General features: G+C 42.7%; 1 protein-coding gene across 1 annotated transcript in view; it reads right to left on the reverse strand.

The window, feature by feature from the left end:
* Positions 1 to 283: 283 nt before the first annotated feature.
* The window catches only part of LOC112159643 (teashirt homolog 2), a 60,187-nt gene continuing 33,503 nt past the window's right edge, over positions 284 to 26,967 (reverse strand). Inside the window, exon 2 of the mRNA XM_024293858.2 lies at positions 284 to 3,977. Within this exon, the coding sequence (XP_024149626.1) occupies positions 955 to 3,977 (3,023 nt within the window). The 3' untranslated portion in view covers positions 284 to 954. The remainder of the gene's footprint in view (positions 3,978 to 26,967) is intronic.

A 26,967-nucleotide genomic window follows, 5' to 3' on the forward strand; every position in this document is an offset into this window, starting at 1 on the left:
AAAAAAAACTGAATTGATTCATGAATTAAATTTGGTTCCATTAAATTTGGGAATGACCTATTCCAATTAAATGCACAATTGGAACCAACTTCCACTTTACTTACCAGTTATTTTAATCTTTAAGTTGATGCTAAAATACTAAAACCTGCTCCTAACATTACACAAATGCTGAACCGCGACAAACTAAAACCCATTTCTTTCACCGTGATTGAACCAGTTTATATTTTCAGTTCCAAATACAAGAAAAAAATCAGGAAGAAAACACAAACCATCCAAGCAGGAATTAAATGTTAACTCTTTATTTGAATAGGTAAAAAATGGTGCAGGTATCACAGGTATCATCTGTCTTGTTGTTAACATTGTTGCATGAAACTCACTTTTTTGTCCTCCTAAAATATATTTACATGTGAAATCTCCTCGTTTTCCAATCTAATGTTTGTTTGAGTCATGTACAGAATCTGCATCTAAACTGGTGATTAAACATTTATTAAAGTGCTTTTATTTTTCTTCTTCTTCTTTTTCTTCTGTCATTGCAACACAAAACATCTTTACAAAGCATTAAACTGTACAGGCCTGTGTGTGTGTGCTTGTGTGTGTGTGATGATGGGCTACATTTGCACTTTAGTGCACGTGTTCTGCATCACAGAGGCTGCTGTTCAATTAGCTCATTAATTTGCCTTTGAAATACAATTGAAACTTGACATATTATACAAATAAATAGTAGTCATAGCCAAGGCTATTGCATGCAAACATCAGCACTTTTATTTCTTCAAGCAGTAATACGTTTCATTACTGGTGGTGCATTTTGAGCAGGGTGCAAAAGTATTTTAGTGTTTCCTTACACAGCTTTGAACCAGTGTGTTCTCCGTAGTCGTCAGTTGGGAGATGGTTGTCTGACCCGTGTGAGAAACTCAAAGTAAGAAGACAAAACGGTGGAGGGAGTGATGTGGACGGCTACTCTTTGTCCATCTCCACATACTGTGAATGGTTGTCCGGGGATTTGCTGTGAGTTTTGCTCAGGTGCAGTTTCACCGCGTGGTTGCTGGCAAATGTCCGACAGCAGAGTTTACATTTGAACTTGGAGTCCATGTCCTCCTCGGCGGCCAGAGCCTCGGCGGCTCTGATGCCGAGGGGCTTCGACAGTTCCGGCTCCTCCACCTTCGTCTGGTGCTCCACCGGCATTTTGCACATGTCTTTGATCTGGAAGCCGAGGTGGGATTCCAGGTGGGAGATGAACGTGGACGGCGAGCGGAACTGGGAAGCGCAGTCGTTGCAGTAGAACACGGGGTGACCCGTGTCCATGTTTTTCAGGAATTTCGTCCCTCCCGTTTTTCTTAGCTGGTACTTGACGTTGGCTAACCAATGGCTTATGGTGGTCATGGACAATCCGGTGAATTTGGAAATGTGCATCCGTTCCTGAGGGCCGAGATCCGAGAGCAAATACTTTCCCTCCGAGGTCTGGAAGAGGCTGGAGGCAAACTGAGCTTGGAGGATGAGGAGATGCCGAGGGTTCCAGTTCGACTGCCGGCCTTTGCGCTTGTGGACCGAGTAAACCTCCGCGGACACGTCCTCAAAGCGCCGGACGTCCGATTCCAGTTTGGTGGTTGGAAACCTTGACGGCATTGAAGGTTTTGGCGTGGTGGCCTTCGGAAGAACCTTGACCATGTCCGCGATATCAGACAGAGCGTATTTATGAGGCAGTGGGGTGGAGGGTTGCAGCAGCAAGGAGCTGGATTTGCTTTTCGATTTGGTCAGGTCTATGGGCTGGTCGTCATTTACAAAGAGGAAGTTGCTATGAGGTCTTTTTCTTACGGGACTTCCAAGCACCGAAGACGGTTTCTCGCTGCTGCGGTTGATCTCGGCAAAAATGTTCTGCGTATGTGACGATAGTTTGTCCGCTCTGGAGTTATTGGGCTTATTTGCTTTGCCCAAGTGATTGTTCAAAACCGACTGCAGAGCACTGAGGGGGTTTACGCCGAGTATATCCGAGGTGTCACTGAGCGGCTCTGAAGCCGTGCTGCGTCCGTTGCTGGCAGCGGGGCTCGGCGACTTGCCTCTGTCAGAGAAATCTGGGCTCAGCTTCCCTTTGATGGCCTCGCTCCCTTCAGTCATACCGTCTGCATCCAGCTTTGAAGAGGTGGAGGCGTCATCCTGACAATCGCTGTCATCGTTCTCCGCCAGGTCAAACTTTATATTCTGACTCTCTTTACCATCGCTAATGCCAACCTTCTCCTTTTTGATGTCCAGGTTGGGATGCGCTCCCTGGGTGGATTCGCCGGGGAACAGCTTCGCCTTGGGGGCGATCGGCCGCAGCTTGTGGTTGAACGTCTGCTTCAGCTGAATGGGGGGAGAGGCGGATAGAGGGGCACTTTTGATGATGCCAGAGAGCTGGTAGGCGGCGTGAATGCTCGGGTAGGCGCTCCAGCTTGGCGTCCCTGTTTGAGCTTTGTTGATGGCGGAGGCCACTGTGTTAGCTAAGGATTTCAGGATGTCCCCTCCCCCACCCGAGTCCTGCTCTAGATCTTCTTCACGCAAATAGGGGTACTTAAAATCCCCGTCACCCGGCTTTTTACCGTCACCGTCTTGCTTGTCGTCTTTTGTGTCGGTTTCTTCCGGTTTGTCCGACGTTCCTTCCCCCTGGCTTTCCTTTTCACTGCCCCCGGGCGACAAGGTTTTTGGAGAGGCCTTGTCTGCGTCCGTGTCGCCCGTAGGCGCATCAGCTAAACCCTGGATCTTCTCTACGGCCAGGGGGTCAAGGGCCAACTGTTTGCCCTTTTTGGAAGCCGAGTTTGTGACCTTGATGAAGTGTCCGGTTACCATCATGTGTGTGGTGAGCTGCTGCAGGGTGTCGTGGGAGCTGCCGCACTCCATGCACTTCAGAATCTGAGACTTGCACGTCTCGAACTGCCACGTGTAGCTGGCTCCGTTTTGATATCCGTGACGATTGTTGTTGGCGTTGGAGATGGCGGCCCGTTGAGCCTCCGTGAAGCCGGCCACGCCGGTCGTGGAGTCCGGGGAGCACGGCCGTGTGCTTTCAAAGGCCCGCTTTTTCGCTGGTGGCAGTAACTTGGGCGTGATGACCGGGATCGGCTCTTTCAAAGGCACTTTTTGGTAATGCTTGGTCTTGATCATGTGCACGCTCAAATCCTGCAGCGAGTCGAAGGAATGGCCGCAGAACATGCACTTCAAGACTTTCTGCGCGTCCTCCTTCCCCTCCATCTCCTGCAGGTTTCGCTTGCGAGACTTGGAGGACGAGGCGGAGGAGTTGCTCTGCTTGCTGTGGTTGTTGTCTTGGTAGTGTCCCGTTTTGTTCATGTGGACGGTCAGCTCCACCAGCGTGTCGTAGGCGGCGCTGCAGTCCTTACAGCGGAACCGGCTGGCTCCCGTGAACACCGAGCCGCAGGGTTTGGTGGTTTGCCTGTACAGGTGGACGGAGCTGAACAGGTTGGGTTTGGATGTAGGTTTTGGAGACAGCGTCTGCTGCAGGGTTTTGGAGAGGGCGTCCTGGTGCCAGTCAAACTCACTCTTGGTGCTCCCGTTGGTGCTGTCACAGTTAGCTTTGCTGGTGGTTTTGCCCATTTTTAAGTCCATTCCGATCCCTGTCCAGTAGGAATCGGACAGAAAGTTTGCATAGGCCGCCCTCATTTTCTCCAGGCTGCTGCTTGTCTCCTCTTTATGCTTGGAGCTGCGGCTTTCCTCGTCCCTCTGGCTCTCGGGCGGCGATGAGGTCTTGAAGTCGGACAGCCTGTCGCTGCTGTCGCTGAGGCGCGATTCCAGCTCGGCCTCCTGATTGGACAGGACGCTGATGGGAGAGTTCTGGTTGCTGAAGGTGTTGGTGCTCTTGTTGTCCAGCTCCCTGTCCTCGCACAGTTTGGGGCTGGTCTTTTCCGAGCATTCCTCCTCCGTTTGAGGGTCGTTCTCTCCATCGTCCTCGTTGATGGAGTCCTGCAGAGCAGCGTCTTCATCGGGCACGTACACTGGAAAACGGAAACAAAAGAAATACATTAGAATACAGGAACTGTGTTGTATACAGCCTTAATGGCACATTCAGATCATGTTTTGATCTTTTGTAAAAGCTTTCCCAGTGGTCTTTTAATTTTACCTATGTCATTTTGAGCTATGAACTGTGTTCTTTTTAAGGCATATTTCTGCAGAGTTTTGTGCGGGACTGTTGGCAAAGTAAGCTTTCCCTCCTTTCCCATCATCCATTTGTTTACACGCTCTCTTGCTACCTTACAGCCCCTCGCACCCCACGCTAACATTAGCCGCAACAAAAATGTTAGTGGAGCTATCCAGGCATACACTTTTGATCTAAATACCAATTCAGGTGAGTAAACAACAACATTCATGCAGGGCCGACTCTGGCCATAGGTGACCTAGGCGGCTGCCTAGGATGCCATTTGCTGGAGGGGGCACCATATTACAAGGCCATTTATTGATGTTTTTTTAAAAAAAACAGTTTGACACACCAATAATTTTGTGTAAAATAAAAAAGGTAATAATTAAAACAAAAAAAAAAGAATTCAGAAGTTTGACGTAATCAATAACTTTGTTCGGTGCTGCGCCCCTCTGTGCTTGATGCTGCCGCTGTCTAAGCTAGGTGGGAGGAGCGGTGTGCGGTGTTGTCGCTGTTAGTGCTTCTTTAAAACTTTAAGGATAAAAAAGCAGCAAAACATGTCCTCAGGGACAGCTTTAAGGTCAAAAAAAGGAAGGAAGAGGAGGAAAAAACTGACTCAAAGCAGAGGTTTGTCTGTTTATTTACATTAAACTGCTTAGAACTCTCTCCCCCACCCCCGAATTTCGGTGGAAATTGACAAATTCGACTGGCAATATATATACATTTTGAGCCTTTAACAACGATATTAAAATGAATAAATATTTGTTGCAACATGTTCTAGGCGGCTACGTTGTTTCTTTTCCGGATGGTTGTGTTGGGGTGGGAGATGGGGCAAAATAATTTTTCGCCTAGGGTCCCTGCTTTCATGGATCTATTTATCTACAAGTGCCCCGCCCAACATATTTTCTAGGGTCTTTTTCCAACTCCATTTTTTCACACTGATTTGAATAAGGAAATACTCAGAAAATGCCACGAGAACATGTTAAAAAACCAAAAACACCAAATTCATCAGTGTGTCTTTAATTAGAAGAGTAAAGTGTGATAATAGCAACTGTTTTGGGAACTCTTACTAACAGCGGGCTGCTTGGGTAACAGTACAATTTGATTCACGACAGGCCATTGACTTAATGCTGCGTGCAGGAGTTTCTTGGCCTCAAGTTGAGATGTTTACTACAGTCGTTGGCCACTGAGTGACAAAAGGAAATTGATTCCTCTGGTGCCTGTTAAGCGTTATTGCAAATGACCTATTCCACAGTGATTACGGATGCTTGAGGACTCTGCTTCCACATGTGAGAAGTGCAATAAAGGAAACACGGAGACTGTCGTGTCCACAATCAAGGAAAAAAAATGACAGCAGAAGATGCTTTTCCGCTATCACAAATTTACCTTTTAAGATCAAAATTGTGTGGATAACACACACAAAAAATAATACAACTTGTTTAGAAAGTGTTAAAAGGCATAAAAAAGCCTGACAGGAACAGCGACTTTTCCAAAATAATAGCGGCACTCTGTCACGTCATAATATTTTCCCTGACAGTCTCATTATTCACCTGTTTGTTCTCTCAACTCGCAGAGCACAAACATTATTGCTTCAATTAACAGATAATTAAACAACAGAATTTCTAATTGACACATTTCCCATCTTCCAATTAGAGGAAACTGATTCAGCATCGCAGGAATTTCATGCAGCTGCGGGCTTTTGTTAACCATTTTAACAGCGCCGCTGTCAGATTATTTTAAATCCATCCATCATTTTCCCACGTCAGGAGTACAGCACAGATGGTTTTATATCTTTGGAAGATGTCCTGCTATAAATGCAGTTTGTCAGAGTTGTCATATATCTTTTAGATATTTTCCACCTCGCAGTCAGACTGGGGAAAAAAAGGGAAAAAAGTGCATTTTGGGAGAGATGTGGCAGATGTGCTCTGTGTTAAATATGAATAGGACCTAAGAGCCCTGTCCAGGCACTTCTGCATTTCATGTGGTTAATATTTCTCTTCTGAATAGAAGGCACTTCGTGAGGGCGGTGGATGGGGGTGGGTGGCTGCAGCCCAGCACTCAGGCGTCCCGCGCTCGGCAGCCTGTGGAGCGTCTTCATCGGCTTTCGCCTCCTGAAAATAAGACTTTTTGCGTATCAATATTTCACAAGCGCCTCCAGAGAAAGCCAGCAGATGAACTGCTCGCCAGCTAATGGATGGAGATGGAAAATTTGGACTTTCCAAACAAACACGCACAATAAAAACCTGCACACACACACGAGCGGCCTCTCGTTTGATTGACCATCTGAGATGCGCGATGGCTCCCAAAATTCCACTGATGCTGAGGAGAGCCGAGATATGTTTTATTTAGGATCCTTTGAACATCCTGAGCAGAGAGCAGTAAACTGAAAGGCTTTTGTGAAACACACAATCTGTTCAAGTCAAATCACAAAAACGGTATCCTTTTCGGTAAAATCCATCTATTTTTAGTCAAAGATAATATCAGACGTATAATGACATCTGTTTTTGACAGCGCGTTCACACTGGCCAATTTGGTACACAACTTCCTTTGGCAGGTGTGAACTGGGCTTTGATGTGGATACAAACACCGGCTGTGAAAAAACGTTCAACTGCAAGTGATTCCTGGTGCGGTTTGGTAGCAGTATGGATGCACAGGGACTCTGTAAGGGATCCAACGATGCGGTTCATACCTCCGTTTTTAGGTCACGGTTTTGTTTCAGTTTGATATAAGATTTGTGTATTGTAAAACGACAACGAAAAATGTCAGAAAAAGATTTTTTTGTTTGCTAATAATCAAGTAGTGATGAAGAAAAACCTTAATAAGTCTGAAGAAAGGTAAAAAAAACAAACAAGTCTTCACATGTTCCACCCTTGCAACGTTTGCATAGTGTGTTCAGTATGGATCCATGATCCAGTTCAATGGTGCACCATATGGCTTTTAACCAATAATTATGGTATCCTGAGGTGTAATTTCTCCTGTGTTGGTACATTAGAACCAGTTTCTACTGTTTATTCTCATTTAAAACACAAAGGACACTCTTCAGAAGACCAACATATTCTTGACAGAGAAGACACATCCTTTGATAAATGGGTCACAGAAGCAATACACAAAGTCTTTGATAACTCAGAAGGACACAGTGTTGTCTTCTTTTGACCATGCTGTCCTTTCATTGGTTCCAAAGAAGACCAAACAAGACCACGCCCAATGACCCTTTGATAGGGACGTGTTTTCTTTGTTTCCTTTAATAAGCTTTTCAATTGCAGAAATGTAGGTGTCCCATCTGGAGGACACAAACATGGACTGAATCCTGCATCACTCAGACTGATGAAGCCACTTGGATGATTGGGGAAATGTTTCAAGGAAGAAGATTTTAAGTCCATTTGCTAAGACTTAACTTCAAGACAAAACCACAAGGATGAATGAGAACCTTCACCGATTAGACTATAGTCTCGTAAATTTGATGTAACTCTTCTGGACCATCCCCAGGTAATAGTACTGCCACAGACGATTATTTTAAAAGTCGACGAATCATTGATCATTTTTCCCAATTAGTCGACTAATCAGGTCATGCGCAAACTGGATGTAATATAAACATCTTAACCATCAACAGCTTTAAATTAACTAAAAACTAGATATGTAGCATTACCTGTGATAACGCTAGTGTGAATGCTGTGAGTGGAATTTAGCTGCTGAAGATCCTGAAATTCATAGCTAAAAACACTGAAGCTAATAACCACATAAAATATTAGTTAAATGCCAAATTAGCCTAAAAAACTGAAAAAAACTTAAGTTGGCCAAAACTAGCATCTGGCTGAAATTATAGCTAAACTAAAACATAGCCTAAAAACCTAACTTAGCCGAAATAACTAACATGTAGCTAAAATATTAGCTAAACTCCAAAATAGCCTAAAAAAACCTTAATAAATGTCATAATAGTCCAAAAAGCGAGCAGAATACCATTCTAACTTTAATCTTTAGTACACTCTGACTCCATATAGTATAAAGTAACGACTAATCGACTATTAAATTAGTCGTCGACTATTTTAATAGTTGATTAGTCATTGATTAATTGACTAACTACCTTACCAGGTAATAAAAAAGCCTTTATTTTGTAGTAGCCAAAAAAGTATAATTATTATTGTAGTTTACTTACTTTAGTTTATTAACTATAGATTATCATGGTTATTTGAAATTATTTTAACTTCAAAAAAAGAAAAATTCCAAGATATCTACCATAAAACACCTAAAAAACATACAAAGCAAATCTTAGAGGAACTTCGCTGCATTTTTTCCTTTTCCTTCAGCCTTTAACACTAGAGCTCCAGCTCTACTGTTGACATTCTTTCAACTATTACAACTCTTCAACCATTTACACAATTCACATAAATCCATGGGATTCTGAAGCAGAGAATAGCAGCGTATACACTTTACGATAGTGAAGCGTTAACGTAAATCAGTTGATTCTGTTGTGAAGAAATAATATAATAATTTGCATTATTAACTCGCTTTTCTCCACATCAGAATCAGCAGATTCATGTTAATCAGATAGAGTTACGGAATGTCATGACATCTTAAAGGGTTAACTCCTTGTTACAACGAGCTATGAACCATAAAAAAAAGGAGGACAAAACCAGTTTCAACACTTTAAGTACTTTAATCATCTTTTTCCACGTCAGTTCTGCCCTCACAGATGACTGGTGGATTTTAGAATCGTCTTTTGATAATTCCCATAACATTGAGCTGATCTGACTCAGATTACGGTATTCCTTACTCTAATTTCCAGATGATCATTTCTTGTTTTTTTTTGTAGTTATTTATTAAAGTAATTAATAAAATAAGTAAAGATCTAAACTGAATACAAGCATACATGTATTTCTACTTCTGACATGTCAGAGATATATCACTAGTAGCGTCAATAATGTCAAATTACAGAAAGGGAAATTTAATATTTTAAAGCTTTAAGAATATTTCAGCTAGAGTTTATAACTACCTTAGAAAATACAAGACCGTCAATAAAACTCAATCCGTCACATACAATTTAATTTGATGAAAACTAATGTTTTTAAATGTTTTTTCAAATGTTTCTTTTGTTAATTGATCCAATGATTTAAGACTTGGTGTCAGAAAATTCTACAATTACTAATTTCGCCTCCATGATCAAATATCAAACTACTGACATCTCCGTGAATGAAAAATAACATATGGGTTTATGTTACTAACAAATCAGAATCTCTGATTAGTGAAAGTTTAACCTCGTTTAGCTTTCAAGGCGTGTTCAATCACAAAATGTTTTGAACATACAGCTCAAAATCAGATATAGAAACTATCGTAATGATGTATGGACGTGACAGTTTTGAAAGCAGAGGCCCGAAACAAACATGTTTTCTTTGAAAGTGATTAATTGAACCCGCGTTTTAGAGGGCGGTGTTAAGTAGCATAGGACAGTGGACGATAAAAAAAAGTCTAAAACTGGGATCTGGTAGAACTCTGAACTTCATCCATCAGATGTAATCCGCAAAACAAAAAGAGAAGAAAGTGTCCGTTTGAGTTGGTATTTTAGGGTATATTTATGAGTATAGGTTTAAAACAAAAGTCCTCCCCGTAAAGTTCCATGAGTATTAATTTGAATGTTTGTCCTTATCTGAGGATTTGAGGTTGGAGCCGACAGCGATGAACAGCTGCCCTTCCTGCTGTTCTGTGCCGTTCTATCAGATGCCCTAAGTAGCAGACATCCAGAGGCGCCAATTAACCTTCTGGAAGGGATCGCTCCAAGATACCCGCATGCCTGACTCGGCTTCGCACTCCATTTATAACAGCGCTTTGCCAGCTCCTGATCCAAGCCCGTCATCCCATCCAAAAGTAGGTAAAAAGATCTAAAACTCACCTCTGTTGAGTTTAAACCCTTATGTTGTGCTTGGGTCAATTTTGACCCAAGCACTGGTTAGAAAATAAAAACCAAGTCAAACGACCGCCAACCCCGAGCCGCCATTCAAAACAAGAACCCGGCATGTCTTGCACGAGATTTAGCATGTCATAAAGCGCCGTAAAGCCTCCAATCGGTGTCACAACAAATTTATCTCTTCAGACATAGATATGCAAAGGTCAAAAAACCTGAGGTGTCCATCATAAATCAGGCGGTTGAAGTGTTTATAACCTTTATCCGCCGGAGCAGACTCTTGGCACGGCGAAGCCTGGATTTACAGAAGCAGCGGCCCGTTCTGGAGCCTGGAGACCGACAACCCCCCCTTACATTCAGGGAAGGCATTGAAAACCGCGGATCATGTTCACGGCGGCGCTTGCCAACTGGAATGGTGCTAAAGGGCTTACATAATAGAGGTGGGAATCGCTGGGTATCTCACCATACGATGCGATACGCGATACACGATATGCAATACTTTGATAATTGGTAAAAATCTTCTCTAATAACTCATATTATATAGAAGAACATATATTTTTTTGGTAAAATATATGCGCATTTATTTTTTAGCTTGAACACAATCATAATAAACAGATTTTGTGCAACAAATAATACACACTATTGTGCAAATCAGTAACACTATATCTTGACAAGCATTGACACCAACTGAATTAGAACTAGAAAAGTTGCATTATGTGAAGGATGATGAATATAACGTTTTACAGTCTCTTCAAATAAAAATAAAAGATCGATACTTGGTGAGAGAACCCATCGAGAATCAATCACAGGACTAAATATCGTGATATATAGCAGAGCTGAACATTTCGATATAAAGCAGGACAAAATATCGTGATATGTCGCAGGACTAAATATCGCGATATATCCCAGGACTAAATATTGCGGTTTATCACAGGGCCAAATATCACGATATACCGTAGGACTGAATATTGCAATATATCACAGAGCTAATTGTCACAATTTACCGCAGGACAAAATATCGCGATATATGGCAGAACTAAACATCGCGATATATCGCAGGGTTAAATATCACGATATACCACAAGACTAAATATCGTGATTTATAGCAGAACTACATATCGTTATATATCGCAGAACTAGATATCGTTATATATCGAAGGACTAGATATCGTTATATATCACAGGACTAAATATCGTGATATATCGCAGGGTTAAATATCACGATATACCACAGGACCAAGTATCGCAATTTATTGCAGGACTAAATATCACGATTTATTGAAGGACTATTTAGCCACACCCCTATTAAATAACAACATCTTTATGCTCCAGTCGCTAGCGTTAACATCCCGCGGCAGTGGCAGCTGTGAAAGGTTCCAGCAGAAACTTTCTGGAGCATTTATTTGTTGGAGGTTCAACATTTCCTTCATTAATCCCAGCGAGCCGGTGAGTTTCCGTAACAGGACAGCCGGCAATCCGCGGAGTTCTCCGGGATCCGAGGGGGTATCTTCAGAGGAGATTGGGTAATTCGTAGGTTGTCAGTGACAGGTCTGTGCCACTCCCCCCTCCGCCGCCGCTCTCCGGTTGTCTCAAGCTACACTTTTTGCAGCTCACAAATCAATATCTCTTTTTACTTCCCATTGATTGCCTGGCGGTGGGACCAACCTAAGCAGGACTGTTATGACATTTCTAGATTTCCCCCTGTCCTTGGAACAATCAATTACACGCACATGGCAATCAAAACCTCTTCGCAAAATGAACCTGCTCCATGACATTTTCATCTCCTGGATTTATGCCATAAGAAGAAGACGAAGGGGGGAAAAAAGGAGGCCCTGCTGGATAGGCAGACTCACTCCGTTTTTTGTTTTTTTTTCTCAAATCCACCTCAGTAATTGTGCTTGTACATTCAGAGACACTCATCTGTTGTTATAAATAGGTGTGAAATGTCAGTCAAAAAGTACCTGGCGTGCAAAACATCATTCTAATCAAAGTTGTGAAGTTTTTTTTTTTTTTTTTTTTTTTCTTCTTCGCAATGTCGTTTCAAAAAGTCACCCCTGATGTGATTTCATCTGTGAGCTATCATTAGAATGAGCTGGTTTAATATTTGACAGCGATATCTGACTAACGCAGCGAGAAGTGCACGTCACCATCAAACAGACACATTGTCAGACACGCTGATGATCACCTTGATGACGCGTCTGAAGTTAATTCTGAACCCGACCGCTTGAGAAAAACGGCGAAGACCTCATTCGGCGCCCCGGAGCCATTTGTAAAGATCTGTAAACACCTCGCTTCTCATTGTTCCCTGTCAGGAAGCAGTCTCCCAGAGCCCAAGGACACTGCAGAGTAAAGACGAGACGATCACTCCAGCGCGCCTCCTCCTGATGAAATTTGTCTGGGGGTTAATTGAAATCGCAGAAAGAAATAGTTTCTGACTTGCCTTTAAACAGGAGTTTGTCATGAGATCCCATGTGACCCATTATTCTACAAAAAAAAAAAAAGCGATCCACTTCAAAAACATCAGATTATCAACTGTGGTACAACAATCTGGCAAAAAATAACACAGATTAATGTGAGGTGGGTTGAAAGCAACCACAACCCCCCAAGTCTGCAACCCCACCCTGTGATTTTTTTTCCAGATCTTTCTGGGGTTTTGAGTACAAAACCACGAGATGGAAACACTCACAGTTAATTTTTGTATGCATGAAGGCGATGTTACTTAAAGCGCATTACGTACTTCACTAAACACAAGCCATTCATGCAGATAAATGCCTCGCTTTCCTACAGCCGCGGCTTTAATATTTAATAGTATAATCAAATAAAAACCATCGCAGCTCCAGAGAAGGCACGGACTACTCGAGGACAGATTGTGGAGACAACAAATGGTACAATGTGCTCAGACGGACCGAGAGCCAGATTAATATGAGAGGATCGCAAATATGACACCATATCCTGCCATCTGGCTGTTCATTTGGGCAAAAATGATCACAATAATTATGGCAATTAATCAAAAATGTTTTCACAACCAACATTCTGCGAACTAAAAACACAGAGAGGGCTGAAGCAAACAATGGCTGCAGCCAGTGCTCGGAGTTCCAGGGGAGAATTTTCATGCTGCAGTGAAAAGAAAACTCAAAAAAACTCGGCTTTTGACTCTTTTTGGGTTGCACCGGCCTGCAGAGCATGACTGCATGATGTCACCGGTGGAGGATGCCGAGTTTGAAACCTCTTTTTCTCTGACTACAGATGACCATAACAGCACGATGGGAGACCCTCACAACTGAAACCAGGTTTCTTATCAACTCCTGAAGAGACAATCCAAGCATTCCCATAAGGAAGAATTGACAAAAACTCCTAAAACTCCTGTTCTTCAAGGCCTAAAGTAGTACTATCCTATACCCCCAGGTTGTAAACTGGTACCAGACAGTAGGACAGTTGGAAGAGTTGAAGCAAAACCCACATTTTGATCCATTTTCTTCATATTCTGATTCTGAAGGAAGTTTTATTTTGAAAAACTACTGGATTCTCTCCACCGTATCCGACTCAAATCATTCTGTACTTTCTTAAAGCGGATGCAACGATTGCTAAATTGAAAACCCGTTAATCCAAACGCATTTGGAAAGTTTATTTTGCAAATTAGAGCCAGTAAGGATACAAAAAAAAAGCCTTCAACTTCAAAATAAAAGACAGTAAACAAACAAATGCCACAGCAAACATGGATTTATTGAAACAGTTATAATAATGGTGAAGAATATTCAGCAATCAGCTGTCTAATGTTACACGGATGATTATAAAGTTGTTCAAACGATGGATTCATGTTTTAAATATATTAAGAAAATACAATATTTTAAATAAATCCGTGTACCTTAAAAGTCAGACAAGGCTGAAGTTGGTGTCTGACTTTTTGGGCTTTCACTTTGACAGTTATGGCTTAAGAAAAAAATCCCTACTAGGCGGCACTAGGGGTGTGTATTGGTAAGAGTCTGGCAATAAAATACATATCCAGATACGTGTCTCACGACACAATATGTAACGGTGACAGGTTTCATTGGTGACAAAAGTACAATGCTAAAGGACCCTCCTAAATAATGCATTAAATATTGTCTTGTCAGCATTTTAAATCGATACAAGTATCGCCAAACAAAATATCGCGATATATCGCCAAATCGATTTTTCTCCAACACCTCTATGTTTTGGATTGATATAACGCTTTTTAACCAACAATACAACACTTTAAATGAACCAATTGTCCAAATACATATTTTTTTAAACTAAAATCAATCTTTTGAGCTACAAAGTTGACGAGTCAAAGATGTTATTATTATTGAGTCCCATACGACTTTGTTTGTGGTGCAGGTGGAAATGTTTTTTTTCTCACATAAAATCCTCCATAACAAGCTGTTAGCCACTTTTTAATAAAAGTTAGTAAAGCTCACATCCATGATGGTTCAAAAGGGAAGATTTGAGGTAATACGAGAGGATCACACACAACATGTGGATTGATAAATCTCAAAACTCTGTTTTTTTACCATATAACAGAAATGGCCGGCTTGTTTTGCGTCTGAAAATGCTCTGAAAATGTGCCTGATTAAGGATAGTCTCACAGATTATTGACAAAGTATCTGTAGAAAAGGCTGCATGGCTTTACTTTGTGCTTGATATACCTGCAAGAATAAAAAAGGAGGTAGTGATGGGGGGTTCTAGTCTGTCATTGGGTTTCTGAAGAGCCCGTGACACGGCTCTCCAGGAGCGACATGATGAGGTCTGATAGTTCCTTTCTGCAGAGTAGCAGTTTACCCCTCATTCACCCTTATCAGAGAGCCCAACCATCATCTTAACAGCACGCCACTCAAAGCGTTTCGCATATTGGAGCTGACCAGTCGAGCAAACAGGGCGGTGCTAATAAAAGACCATCCTGCTTCGGTTCAAATTTCCCTGATTGAATGTCAGTCAGGAATGTTTGCGTGGCAGCGGGGAGGACGTCGTTTAAAGGACCACTGCCTCCAACACATAAGGCCTTTGTGCTGCTTTTATGAGACACTGAGTGAAAGGTATGACGGCCTGCGGTCCCCCCCGTGTGCAGTTTGTTTTTCCTCACAACCAGCCTGACCAAAGACTCCACTTCAGTCTCTATGTGCTTTAATAAACCAGCACATTCTCATCCCCAACTCCTCACATACTGACGTTTGGCTGAGGCTCCTTTCGTGCCACTTCTTGATGTTTTGGATGTCCCCAACTCGGCGTTTTTTGATGTACTGGCTGCTTGCAAAATCAAGAGTCTGCAACCCTTTGGAAGCGGTACCGCATGTGCACTGGTCCTGACGTGCCCAGAACTGGTACCTTAACCCAGAACCAGTACCCTAACCCAGAACCAGTACCCTAACCCAGTACCGGTACCCTAACCCAGTACCGGCACCCTAATGCCTCGTTTCCACTGAGCAGTCCAGACCAGGATGGACTTTTAAACGTTTCTATTACAAAATAGACCCGTTAAGCAGGACCAACTGGTCCCATTTCTGGTCCGCCGTTGGTCGTAGGTCCATAGAAAAATGGAATGGACGCGTGAAGGCGGAACTTCTGCTGTCACACAATGTAACCTATTGATTGCCAGAAAGGTTTTACGACAACAGCCAACCAGCACTTTTCCCGACTCATGATCCAAACCCAGGTTGTGTTAGAATTCCCCCTAATCGCTATATAGAGCGTTCACCATCTTCTAGTGCTGTCCGAATCTACTAATTCCAAAATCGAGTGCACTCGAAATTCCCCAGAAGTCTTTGCGAAAAACTAGCGTGCATCGATGCTCACTAGATTAGCAAATATGGACCACAATGCATTGCGGTCAAACAATTTCGAACACAAAAACGTGTTTAAATGTAATTTTTGAATAAACCATCCACATTTTCATCATCAGAACACAGTGGAGTCATAAATAAATGTTGTGAAATGTTCGTATTTATTCGATTTTCACTTTGTGAAATCGGTGATGTCATATACAGAGTTTAGAAAAACGAAAGAAAAGTAGTAAGCATCATGTCCGAATTAACTTTAAAATCCAGGGCACTAAATAGTCCCGGACTATAGTCCTCAAATTGTTTGTATTCTTCTTCTCCTCCCGCAATCTTCTTGCAAAGAATAATAAATTCTTCACATACAGTGTTACCCTTATTCGTGGGGTTGGGGCCGTTAACAATAATAAAATAAAATGGTCTGCAGGGCCTCATATAATTACCCCGCGGGGCGGATCCGGCCCTTGGGCCTTGACTTTGTCATGTCCTATAGGCTAAACCAGGAACTTTTGGGCGAGTTTCTGGATTCAGATTAACCCTTAAATGTTCTCTCAATTCTTACATACTCTGTATTTAACACGTGCTTCCTCCTTTGATTCAGTTTTTCTATTCATCAAAAACTCTGCATTGAATCTTATTGAATGTTATTGTGCCACATTTAAAAAGGCAGCATGTGCTACAATCCCCGTGGGAGCCGGTGGATGCATGCACAGGGCCTGCATCATAAACTTTGCATGAACCCTAAACACTGGGCGTCCCAAAACAACAAGGGTCCTCCATCAAGGTCAGGCCTCCACGACTCTGATAGAGCAGCTGGAGGAGGACGCCTGTCTTCTCCACCAACTCTTCCCAGCCACTCTACATCTGTGTGAACCTTTCATTACACTCTGGATGACTTCCAGATCTACTTCCACAAGCACAAAGGGAGTTTCTATTTTATTTTTTTTTTACATTCCCAGTCCATTAATAGTAGATTGACACTTTTTCAAACACTCTGAAGAGTGATTCAGCGACTCAAGGATGATGGTACAGGAAGTTTATGTAAAGAATCAGCCATTTCTGGCGTACGGCGGGTAGTGGTGAGACAACAGCAGGAAAGGCAGAGCCGCATCAAGACAGCTTCCTCTCCCCATTCATTTTAATGGGAAATTAGTCGTCAAGTGTCCTTTACAAAATGATTAGGGGTCCGCTGTTATTCCTCAAAAGTGCAAACTTCTGGATGTGCCTGCCGCTCATCGTCACTGTGACAGCTGAGAACAATGGCCGCCGATCAGAGAGTGGTTAAAAGTTTCCTCCCAAAACCGACTCGCAGCTGTTAGTGAGAACTCCTCCGTGTTGATATCGAGATGGGAATGATAAAAGAGCAGCCGGAGAGATCGACAGTTCCTCTATTGAGACAGTTATTTGTGTTCAGAAGACTTGCAGCTACTGCTGGAGAGTCTGGGTTGAGATGCTTCATTTACAGCAGCTCTCAGCAGCTCAGCTACAAACTTTATTGAAATTGTAGTAGAAAAGTCGACAAAACACAATTTCACAATTAAACTGTATCTGACTAAACACAAACCGACGTGCGGGATAAGTCATCTGAACAACACTTTGATTTACAGCAGATCCATTCAAATTTCTGTCACTCATCATCAAAGGAGACGTCGGCGTCTTATTCAGGCCATGGAGCCGCATGTGGGAGTGGCTACAGATAAGAGATTATGGGAAATCGTGGGTGGAGAATTTACAGTGAACCTGTGGATCCAATAATACCGCAATTTACGTCAACTTTTGATGAGCTGTGTGATGCTGTGGGATGACTTCTGGCGCCAGTTGATGGTCACGTAACTCTATTAATTCGAAAAAGTGTTTCAGTTTTGCAACATTTGCCATCGCAATTTACCTTAAAACCCCCCTCCTCCAAGCCTAAACACTTTTTTTCAATAACTGCAAGTTTTTTTTAAATTGTCGTGTTTCCATTAGGCAAATTCATGATCGCATTTCCAATTCAAGCAATTTCATAGTCAATGGAAACGCAACTCGCGGTGCTTTATTCACACTTACTACGATGAAGTCTAGTTCAACTTCTGGGATCCACATTGCAACATTTGGCGACCAAAATGTTTTTCTTAAACATGGAAACAATGTTTTTAAAAAAGAAGTTAAAGAACCATCAAATGTGTTTATTTTTTCCCGATCCATCAAAGGAGGACAAGCTGGAAAACAAAGCTATTTCTACTGAATCTGATGAGATGGTTTCATGCTCACAGCGGCTTTAAAAAATCAGGTTGGAAACTTGAAATATCCTGAATGTCTAAAACAATGTTTTTCTTCAAATAACATGTTTGAATACATTTTGTTAGTGAATTTTAATACTCACATAATTGTACATGTTTGCTTGGATTTTGTTTTTTTAGTCTAAAAGAGAAGGAGCTCCTCAAAACTTTGAAAATTACTACAAAGAGAAGATAAAAAAAATACTATAAATGCAGAAAAAGACAAAAATATATACACATTAAGATTGACTTACAAAAGACATTTTTTTCTTGTTTAGTCTTGTAAGCTAACGTTAGCGATAACTAAACTAAACGCTGTTTTGCTAACCAGTCCAACGTGTTAGCATATTTAAACCTTAAACTATCCAAACGAATGCTTCCAACTCAAAGATTTATTCTTGTAAAAGTGTTAAATAGCGACACGGTTTTTAGTTTAGCCACAAGCCTTTTGTTTTAAGTGTTAGCTGTTAGCATTGAGGTAGGGTAAACCACAGTAGCTGCACTTACATGAAAACATTTTATTAAATCTGAATCCCTGATCAGAATAAAAATACTTCACATAAACGTGCTATTCAGAACACTCTGACCCGATCAGATTTAAACCTTGTTTGCTTACAACAAAGCTGCGCTACTTCTTCTTCTACGGCTGTTTCCTGTGTTTTAGCTAGCTAGTTCTGCACATCATGCCAGAATGATTCATTCCAACTGGAAGTGTGATGATTGTAAACGTTTGCTAAACATTTTTTCAGAACCCATGTACAGAGTTCAAGTCCAATCTGATTAGAGATTTTGCAGATTTACATGCAGCGACTAGCTAATTAGATGCTAACTTAGTGACGCTAATACACAAAAAAGGTTAAAAAAGAGCATTTCGACACAACTTTTTAGATTTTTTTGCTTAAATACATTAATTTGATGGATCTATATGCAAATTGTCATCAAGAAAAGTTAAAAAAGTAAATATATAAATATAACTTTCTCAGCTTTGCATTTAGATCACACTAATAGACAATTAGCCTATAAGCTAAACCAGGGACTTTTGGAAAGAATCGCAAAGATTGTTTTAGGTCTAAAACAAATAAAAATGTGTTTCTGGAATCAGATTAACCCTTTAATGTTCTCTTAATTCTTACATTTCTTTCTATCTAATCATTCATTTCAAAAGCTAAGGAGTTCAGTACTGAGATTTGACCAAAAAAAGGAAAAAGGGGAGTTTACAAAGATAAAAATTTAGTTGTAATTGCTCTAAAAATACTAAAACAGGTTAAGATTCAAACAATCGTATCAGGATTTGTTTACACTATTTGCAAATGATAAAATGACTCTTTAGAAGCTGCTTTCTGACAGCTGTAATTCTAAAATTTGAGAACTAAATTTGAGAAAAGTTTAGAAAAATACTATAATTTTACGCATTTATGCTTATCTTTCTGAGATTTATAATTGTTTCATTTTATTTAATGAATCAGTTCACTCCACTGAGAGAGGTTGATGATCCTGACATGATTATAAAGGATGAGCAGAAAACAGTTGGTCCAGATGAGAGCAGAGTCGCGTTCAGGTGAAGGATTTAAATAAAAATAAAAACCCCACATGAATGATTCTTTCTGTTTGTGTGGCGCACGTGTCTGTTTCCACCCGACGGCAAACATATCAAAGCTGCTCAAATATCGCCTCTGGAAAAAGTCAGTGCAACTAAAACATTTCTCTGCGCCCCACATCCTCGTTTACCCTCGGCGTCAGCCGGCGCCGTGACATTTGTAAGGTGTTCAGCCACAATGGAGGAGGAGTGCACAGCCTTTTTATTCATTGCATGTGGGGGGAAAGTGGTTAATTTATTGAAAAGAAGGTAGGCGGACGAAGCAGCGGAACGGAACTGATACCCAGCGTGGCTGTAGGTTGGGCACCGGGGGGAGGAGGGTGTGTGGAGGGGGTGGAGACGGGAAGCAGGAGGAGGAGGGGGGAGGGAGGCGGAGACCAGGGCGACAGAGGAACGGTTAATGGAAATGAGTGACAGGCTTTCAGAATGATTTACAACGGGTGGCGCTGCGGCAGAGCCGGCGCTTGATGGATGATCCTGAAAGACGGAGACGAACCATAAATCATGTCTTTGAATCATTGACAGAGATAAAGGAGGGGGAGAAAAAGCAATGGCATTGACGTTCATTCTTCCAATAATGTACATTGACGAGTTACACTACGGAGCCTTAATTAAAAAGTGAGCTGGGGTCCGCTCCCCCCACTCGCCCGGCTCCTCCATCCCCTCTCATCTCTTCGGCGATATCAGTGGTAATTAAAGATGCAGCATCCCCGGCCCATGTCCCACCGCTAGCTTCCTCCAGCTCACAACAGCAGCCAGATTAGATAAGCGCCCTGCGAAAAGATAATGCCCCCCCCTCAACAGCTTCAATGCCATTCTGCCTCATTTGTTTCTACATCTGTGCGGGAGCCAGTAAAGGAGGGTCAATAGTCCTGCGCCCCTTTTTTTGTTTTTTCTTAACGCTCTCAGAGCAGCTGAATTCGTCCTCCCACATCCCACTCTTGAAAATTGTGTTGTTCTGCCTCGAGTGCAGATGGCACTTTGATAAGCAGGAGGAGCCCTGCAGGAGCGCCGAGCCCGGATGAGTGGCACCGCACGTCAGCTGAGCTCCCTCAAAGTGCACACAATAGAGCAATGAGGTGAAAGTAATCCTAAACATCTGTCTTATGTGTTCTACACGCACAGCCTGTTTGTTCAAGTTCTAGGAAAGACATTAGCAAGAGGCAGAGAGGAGAATATATCAATTCATGCACCGGTTCTCTGAAGGAGATTAACCAGGGGCCTCGGCTGGGTTTTTTCCTCCCATCTCTGGCCTGAAACGCAGAAACGTCTGTTCTCGTTACAATTAAGCAATTCTCAATGCAATGCAGCTCATTTATATCGTCTTTGTTTGTAGAAAAACCTTAAATGTATAAATGGAATCAAACCAGTTTATTTAGTCTCAATTATTTCGTTTGGACAAAATATCTTCATTGAAACCTAATCCAATCAGCCATCTTGAAAGTTTTTAATGTGTTTTTATGTAGGGGAGCCTCATTTGGCAAAAATAAATAAATGTTTTCCTAAAAAAATGTATCAAAGATTTTACAGAGGTTTTAATTTTTTATTAAATTGCATTGAATTAAAGCCTGAATTAGGCAGATTTTGCAAAATTCCTGCAATTTCAAATAAAAAGAGTCACAAATGTACAATTTTTCTTGTATGAATGAATGTAAATATTGATTATTATAACAAAAATCCAAAAATCTTGTCTGTTTATTTTCTAACTTTTACTAACTTATTTCAAACAAATACACTTGCTTTTGTTTTGCTTATTTATTTATGCAAAAACTGCTTTTCACAAACAATCTGTGCTCATTTTTTCACATAATTAAAATCTAACATCAGTTTTGCAGTCAAATATAAACTGAATGGTGTCATAATTTCATTAAATTTGATCAGAACCACTTCTTCAAGTGAAGCTCAGCTCAGTTTCATGTCCTTAAAGATCTTTAGTTTTTGACATGTTTTAGATTTTTTTATCTCTATAAAAATGTGTACATCAGAAGCTGAACAGAAATGCTGTTGGAAAAAGTATGGGATTTGTGATGAAGAGAATACACTTGTCGGGCCACTATCTCCCTTTCAGTGTTGGGGAGGGGAAGGGGGGCGGGGTTTCTCCATGCAAACGGTCCCGCCCATAACTCACAAGTAAATGTCTGATGAACCCCTGCCGCTCTGCAGAAACTATGTCCAAGAAAACCACAAAAGTTTTTTTTTTAATTTTGTCAAAATATGGCATATTTGTGATTAAAAGACCACTAGGAACACTTTGAAAATAGATAAAAAATGAACTAAATAAAACAAAATCAGGAAGTTTGATTTGTTTAGAAAGTTCCACTTTACAGCTAGAGTGTTTGTAAAGGCGTTGGGTTAAGAAGAAAAAACATCAAACAGCTAAAATGATGATCTTCAGTGGCAATAATTCAGTTGTGATTACATTAGTTGAGCTCATATGATTCATCTCAGTCATGATTATCTAGAAACTTGATTTGAATGAAGGCCTTCACTAGAGACCAGCTGAGTAAAGTTTTGGGTTCACATCACCTGGACCTTTAGCTGAGTGACGGGAAAGTTTCCTCTGAATGAACGAATCTCAGGGTAAACTACTGTAAAGGTGCTAATGCTTTAGTCACATGACCTGTTTGGGGGGTTAACCTGTACAGGTGCTGCGGATTTTTGAGGTCTGCAGAGGTCAGTACGTACCAAAAACTGGTAAAGCTCCAGTGTTTAGATTCTTTACACTACTGTAACTCTTTAGACGTTTACGTGATTAACATAATCCCAGAGGATTTTGAAGCGGAGAAAAGTTACCTGATGTTGATATGTTTCATATTTTATGTTAGTAATGTGTTGCACTCTTATAAATCCTGTTTATAATGACAAATTTAATTTTAATTTCCTGTCTCGGTGATGAAATTATGCACTTTTTATGTGTTATTTATTATTTTCAGCTTTTGATGTGTTATGTAATGACAATATCTATCTATCTATGAAAAATCTATTTTCTCCACGTCAGAATCAACAGATTTTTGCTGATTGTGTAAAATGACGAATGGGTCAAAGAGGGTGTTATATTTGGGTAACTCTGGCAACATCTCCTGTGTTAACCCAGCCATTTGGAGCCAAGGCTTAGACTTCAGGTCTGCCACGGACACCAGTGAAAATCAAAAATCATTGAAATTTAGTCAGTGCGCTGTCTTGTGGGGTCCAGATGACCCCACTACCAATGTCAACATACTTAGAATAGCAGTAGGGTTAAAGGGTTAAACGGAGCAGTTGTCCTGTTGCACCCTTGATGCTTGTACACACTAAAGCATTCTCACTCTCAACTCGTCATATATGGACGTGTGGTTTGGGCCTCCTCAGCGACACTTTTTGACATTGTAGGAGTCCCCAACTTGTCGCTTTTGGCGTGCTGGCTGTCCCCATTAAATCAGGAGTCGTGAACCGGTATCGGTCCAAGGGCTGCTTGGTCCCCTTGGGTCCCTAACCCTCTGGACACAGACCGAACTGGTACTGGTGGCCTTACCCTAACATGGTATGAGTACCCTAACCTGGTTTCGCAATCCGTTACCGCATCCAGAGGGTTAGGGACGCCAAAAAACAAGAAGTTGTGGATATCCAGAAGGTCAAAAAGTAGAGGGGCCCAAACCATATGTCCATACAGTAAGACGATGGCCAAATTCCTGGTTCCTTCATGTTTTAAACATACCTTCCTCTGGCATGTTTTAATTGGCTGGACACACCTGAGCCGGGTAATCAATGATGAGTAGGGCTTGGATATCTGGAAATCATGACACTGTGGCCCTCGAGGCCTGGAGTTGCCTCTCCCTGATCTAGTCGTTAGTAAGTTGTGAGGACTGAATCCTTGGAGATTGCGCAAATGGTGTAAGGACATAACACACAAGTGTCCAGAGGACACGCACAGGATTCCCTCACAAAATACACTCTGACTAATTTACACATTTTTTAACGGTCAGGCTGCAAACAAGGAGAGCCCAATGTACTTTTTTCCCAAAAGTTGAGACTATGAAAAATCAGAAAACATCCCTACTTCACCCTTGCTCTACAAACAAAGAAGATATAAACAAAGGACTGTAGCGCATAAGTGTCTTTGCTTGACAAGTTTGCCAAATGGTCTATGACCTTAATCTTCCATGTGGGCCACTTACGCCCCCCATACAGGTTTGCCCACTTTTCACTCATAGACAGTCCTACTGAGATAAGGTAGTAGTGTCTAGAACTGAAGGTCTGTACTTGCTCTGCCCCATCCAGGTCCAATCAGAATTCAAAAAGAAACGGTCATCCGGCACTGGAAGGCCGTAGGAACGATCCGGGCCCGGTCCTGCTCGTGTTCATGAGTGTGCATGTCGATGAATGATTCATGTCACAACAGAGAGAGAGAAAAAACAGCTTTGCCCCATTCCAGCATCCTTCTCACTTGAAGGCTTGAAATTGTTCATATCATGTTTGATCGCATCCTTGCATCAAAACACCGTTTGATGGACAGAGGAAATAATTACTTGTCACTCATGTGTCAGGGGGTGGGGGTTCTCGTCTTGCCTCTTTTGATGCTGTTAAACATGCTCCTCTGTTAAACACTTTTGTTTCGCACAACTCCGAAACTCTGACGGAAACGGAAGAGCAACACATGGGAGGGAAAATGCAGATGTCTGCGTTTGGTCCTGACCGCCTTCTTCGGCTGAATGAATCAAATGCTGGGCGCATAATGAACTCCTTGGAGTCTCTGTCATTAGCGGACAATGGCTCTCGTTGATCTTAAATGGTCTTAAAAGATGATCCATACAGTAATGAAGCCAGCTCTGCGTGCTGGCCTCCTGCCCGAACCGGGACATAATCAAAGCCGCGGGGGGATGCGCCGACCCCGCCGCTGCTCTCCCGCTCAACGGCGAAATCTGTTGTGGAATCCTGCGTATTCAAATTCAGCGCATGTGCTTCCAGGCCGTCAGCTGGGGGGCGCCCAGCAGCGGGACGCTTTCCGACCGGCTAGCAGCTTTTTTTTCGTTCCCCCTCCCCCTCCTCCTCCTGACTCCTCTGCCCCCCGGACCACCCTGCCTGACAGGACGGCGCTGCTCAGTCCTTGGACCCATCGCATTGTTTTTCTTGGACCGTGGTGAAAGCAAATAGCAGCTAAAGGGCCCAGGCGCTCGCAGTAAAAACCAAAAACCCATGCAGCAATTCATCAAAGCCCAGACAGGTCGCTACTCCCCCACAAACTAAACCCCCCCTTCCTGCCAAAGGCATGGACATCCTCCCTCCCACTCTGGGTTTTAACTAGGACTCCAAATAATTCCAGAAATGACAAATGATACTTATATCTCTGGCCTGGGCCCAATCAATAAGCACGCAGAACAACTATCCATCTTGAGAGGAATCGACAGATGCGGCCTGACGTGAGCGAAGGAGCGCTTGGTGGCTCTATTCGGGGGCCGCGCTGGGAGGGACGCCGATTGGCACATTTGTTTCTTAATCACGATAAAGCGCCCACCTCCGGACCTCGCATCCGAAAAAAAACCCCACAAAGGACCAAATTTGACGGTTGCACCTGCACGTGTTTACATGGCAGTTGTGTGCCGGTATGAGCTGATGGGTGGCGATACAACCCCCCCTTCCACCCTTACACACACCACCCACCCACCCTTCGGCAGGATGGGAGCAGCTGACAGATAGTACTTCAGAGCAGCTTTAGCTGCAGCTCCCCTTGAGGGCCTGTGATTGATGACTCGGGCTGCCACCTAGATCCATTTTCTCCTCCAATCTGACTCCTCGCAGGTAGGAGCGCAGTCCTCTCTCCTCCCAAATCTACTCTCAGAAAATTTTACTTCAAAAACATCTGCTTTGAACAAATTAAAAACAGAGTCGCAGAGAGGAAATAACGGAGACTAAATACCTCAAATGGCCGTTTTGATCCTCAACATCAGAGATGAGAAAGAAAGAAAGAAAGTAAAGGGGGAATAATAGTCGTAGATGTTTGCAGGCATAATGTCATTAGCGGGGAAAATGTTAAGACCCGAGACCCCTGCAGGTCTGAAGGCATTTAAGAACAGTTAGCTAAGCCATCTGGTAGACAATTACACAGGAACAAACACACCGCCTCAGCAAATAAAGCTCGGCTCATCAATCACCAGAATGGCCAGAACTTGGCCTGCTATTCCCTCTGATTTAATAACCCAGTGAGCTGCAGTGTTATCCTCCAGAACTAGAGAGCATCCTTACATTAACCAAGAAGCTAAAGCGAGAACAAAACAAGGCTTTTTTTTTGTCTCAGCAGGAAAATAAAAGAAAAACTTTGTGTCTTTCTGGGTAATCTGGTAATCGTGGATGTTGAAATGTGAGGAAAAAAACGTTTTTCAACACCTTGAATTTGACACCAGAACATAAGAGAATGAGACATAAAAGGATGAGCCTGAATTTCAGGTCAGTCTTTGTCAGCTTCGCCGGCGCACCAGAACCCCTCCCCTGCGCTCCTGCGGCCTCTGCGGAAGGACAGAAGTAGGCCACGAGCGCGGCTTCCGGTTCTCCTGGTTACACGTGTCACCTGCCAGCTCTTGTGGCCCGGCTGAGACGTGAACGGGTCTGGCAAGAACCGAGTGGTTTTTTTTTACTATTTCCCTCAGGGGCACCTCCACCCTTCTTTAGCAGGCGGTGGCAGGCTAACATGTCAGGATATCAGACTCGGGGAGAGGTCAGGAACCCCAGAAAACATCAACTCTGCACGACAGCGGGCGGTCCAAACCCCTCTCGGTGGTGAGCGGCGCCTGACGACGGAAGGTGTTTTGATGGCAGATTGGGACATCCGGGCGCCTGGAAACCGCGCTTCACTACGCCTCAAACTTGACGCGAGCTCACGTGGATGTGCTGTCGGCTGGGCAGCGTGGGGCGCCGCCGCCACCGCCGCTCAGGCTCACCTCAACACGTCTATTTCGAGCTGAGGACTTGCTGACAGCACATTTAACTTTGTGATCCGCACATGAGAGACAACTAACAGCTGCTGACAGCTCAAACACACCAGCACCTATTTCCCCGAACACTCCCTTATTGACACGTTTCAGGAAATTCAAGTGGAGGGAAATGTAGGCATGAGGGGAACTTGACAAAGTGGGGGCTAACTTGAAGCCATTGACTGTATTTGAGACCTGGACTGAGTTTTTTTTTTCCTTTCAAAGACGACAGTGTGGGTTTATTGTTATTCATTTTTTGGCTAATCCCGTCAGGGGTCGCCAGCACAGGCGGTTTGGCAGAGATTTTTACACCGGATGCCCTTCCTGACACAACCCTGTATGTTCAAATCAAAAGGGGCCCCA

Source organism: Oryzias melastigma, linkage group LG7, assembly GCF_002922805.2.
Source record: "Oryzias melastigma strain HK-1 linkage group LG7, ASM292280v2, whole genome shotgun sequence".
NCBI lineage: Eukaryota > Metazoa > Chordata > Actinopteri > Beloniformes > Adrianichthyidae > Oryzias > Oryzias melastigma.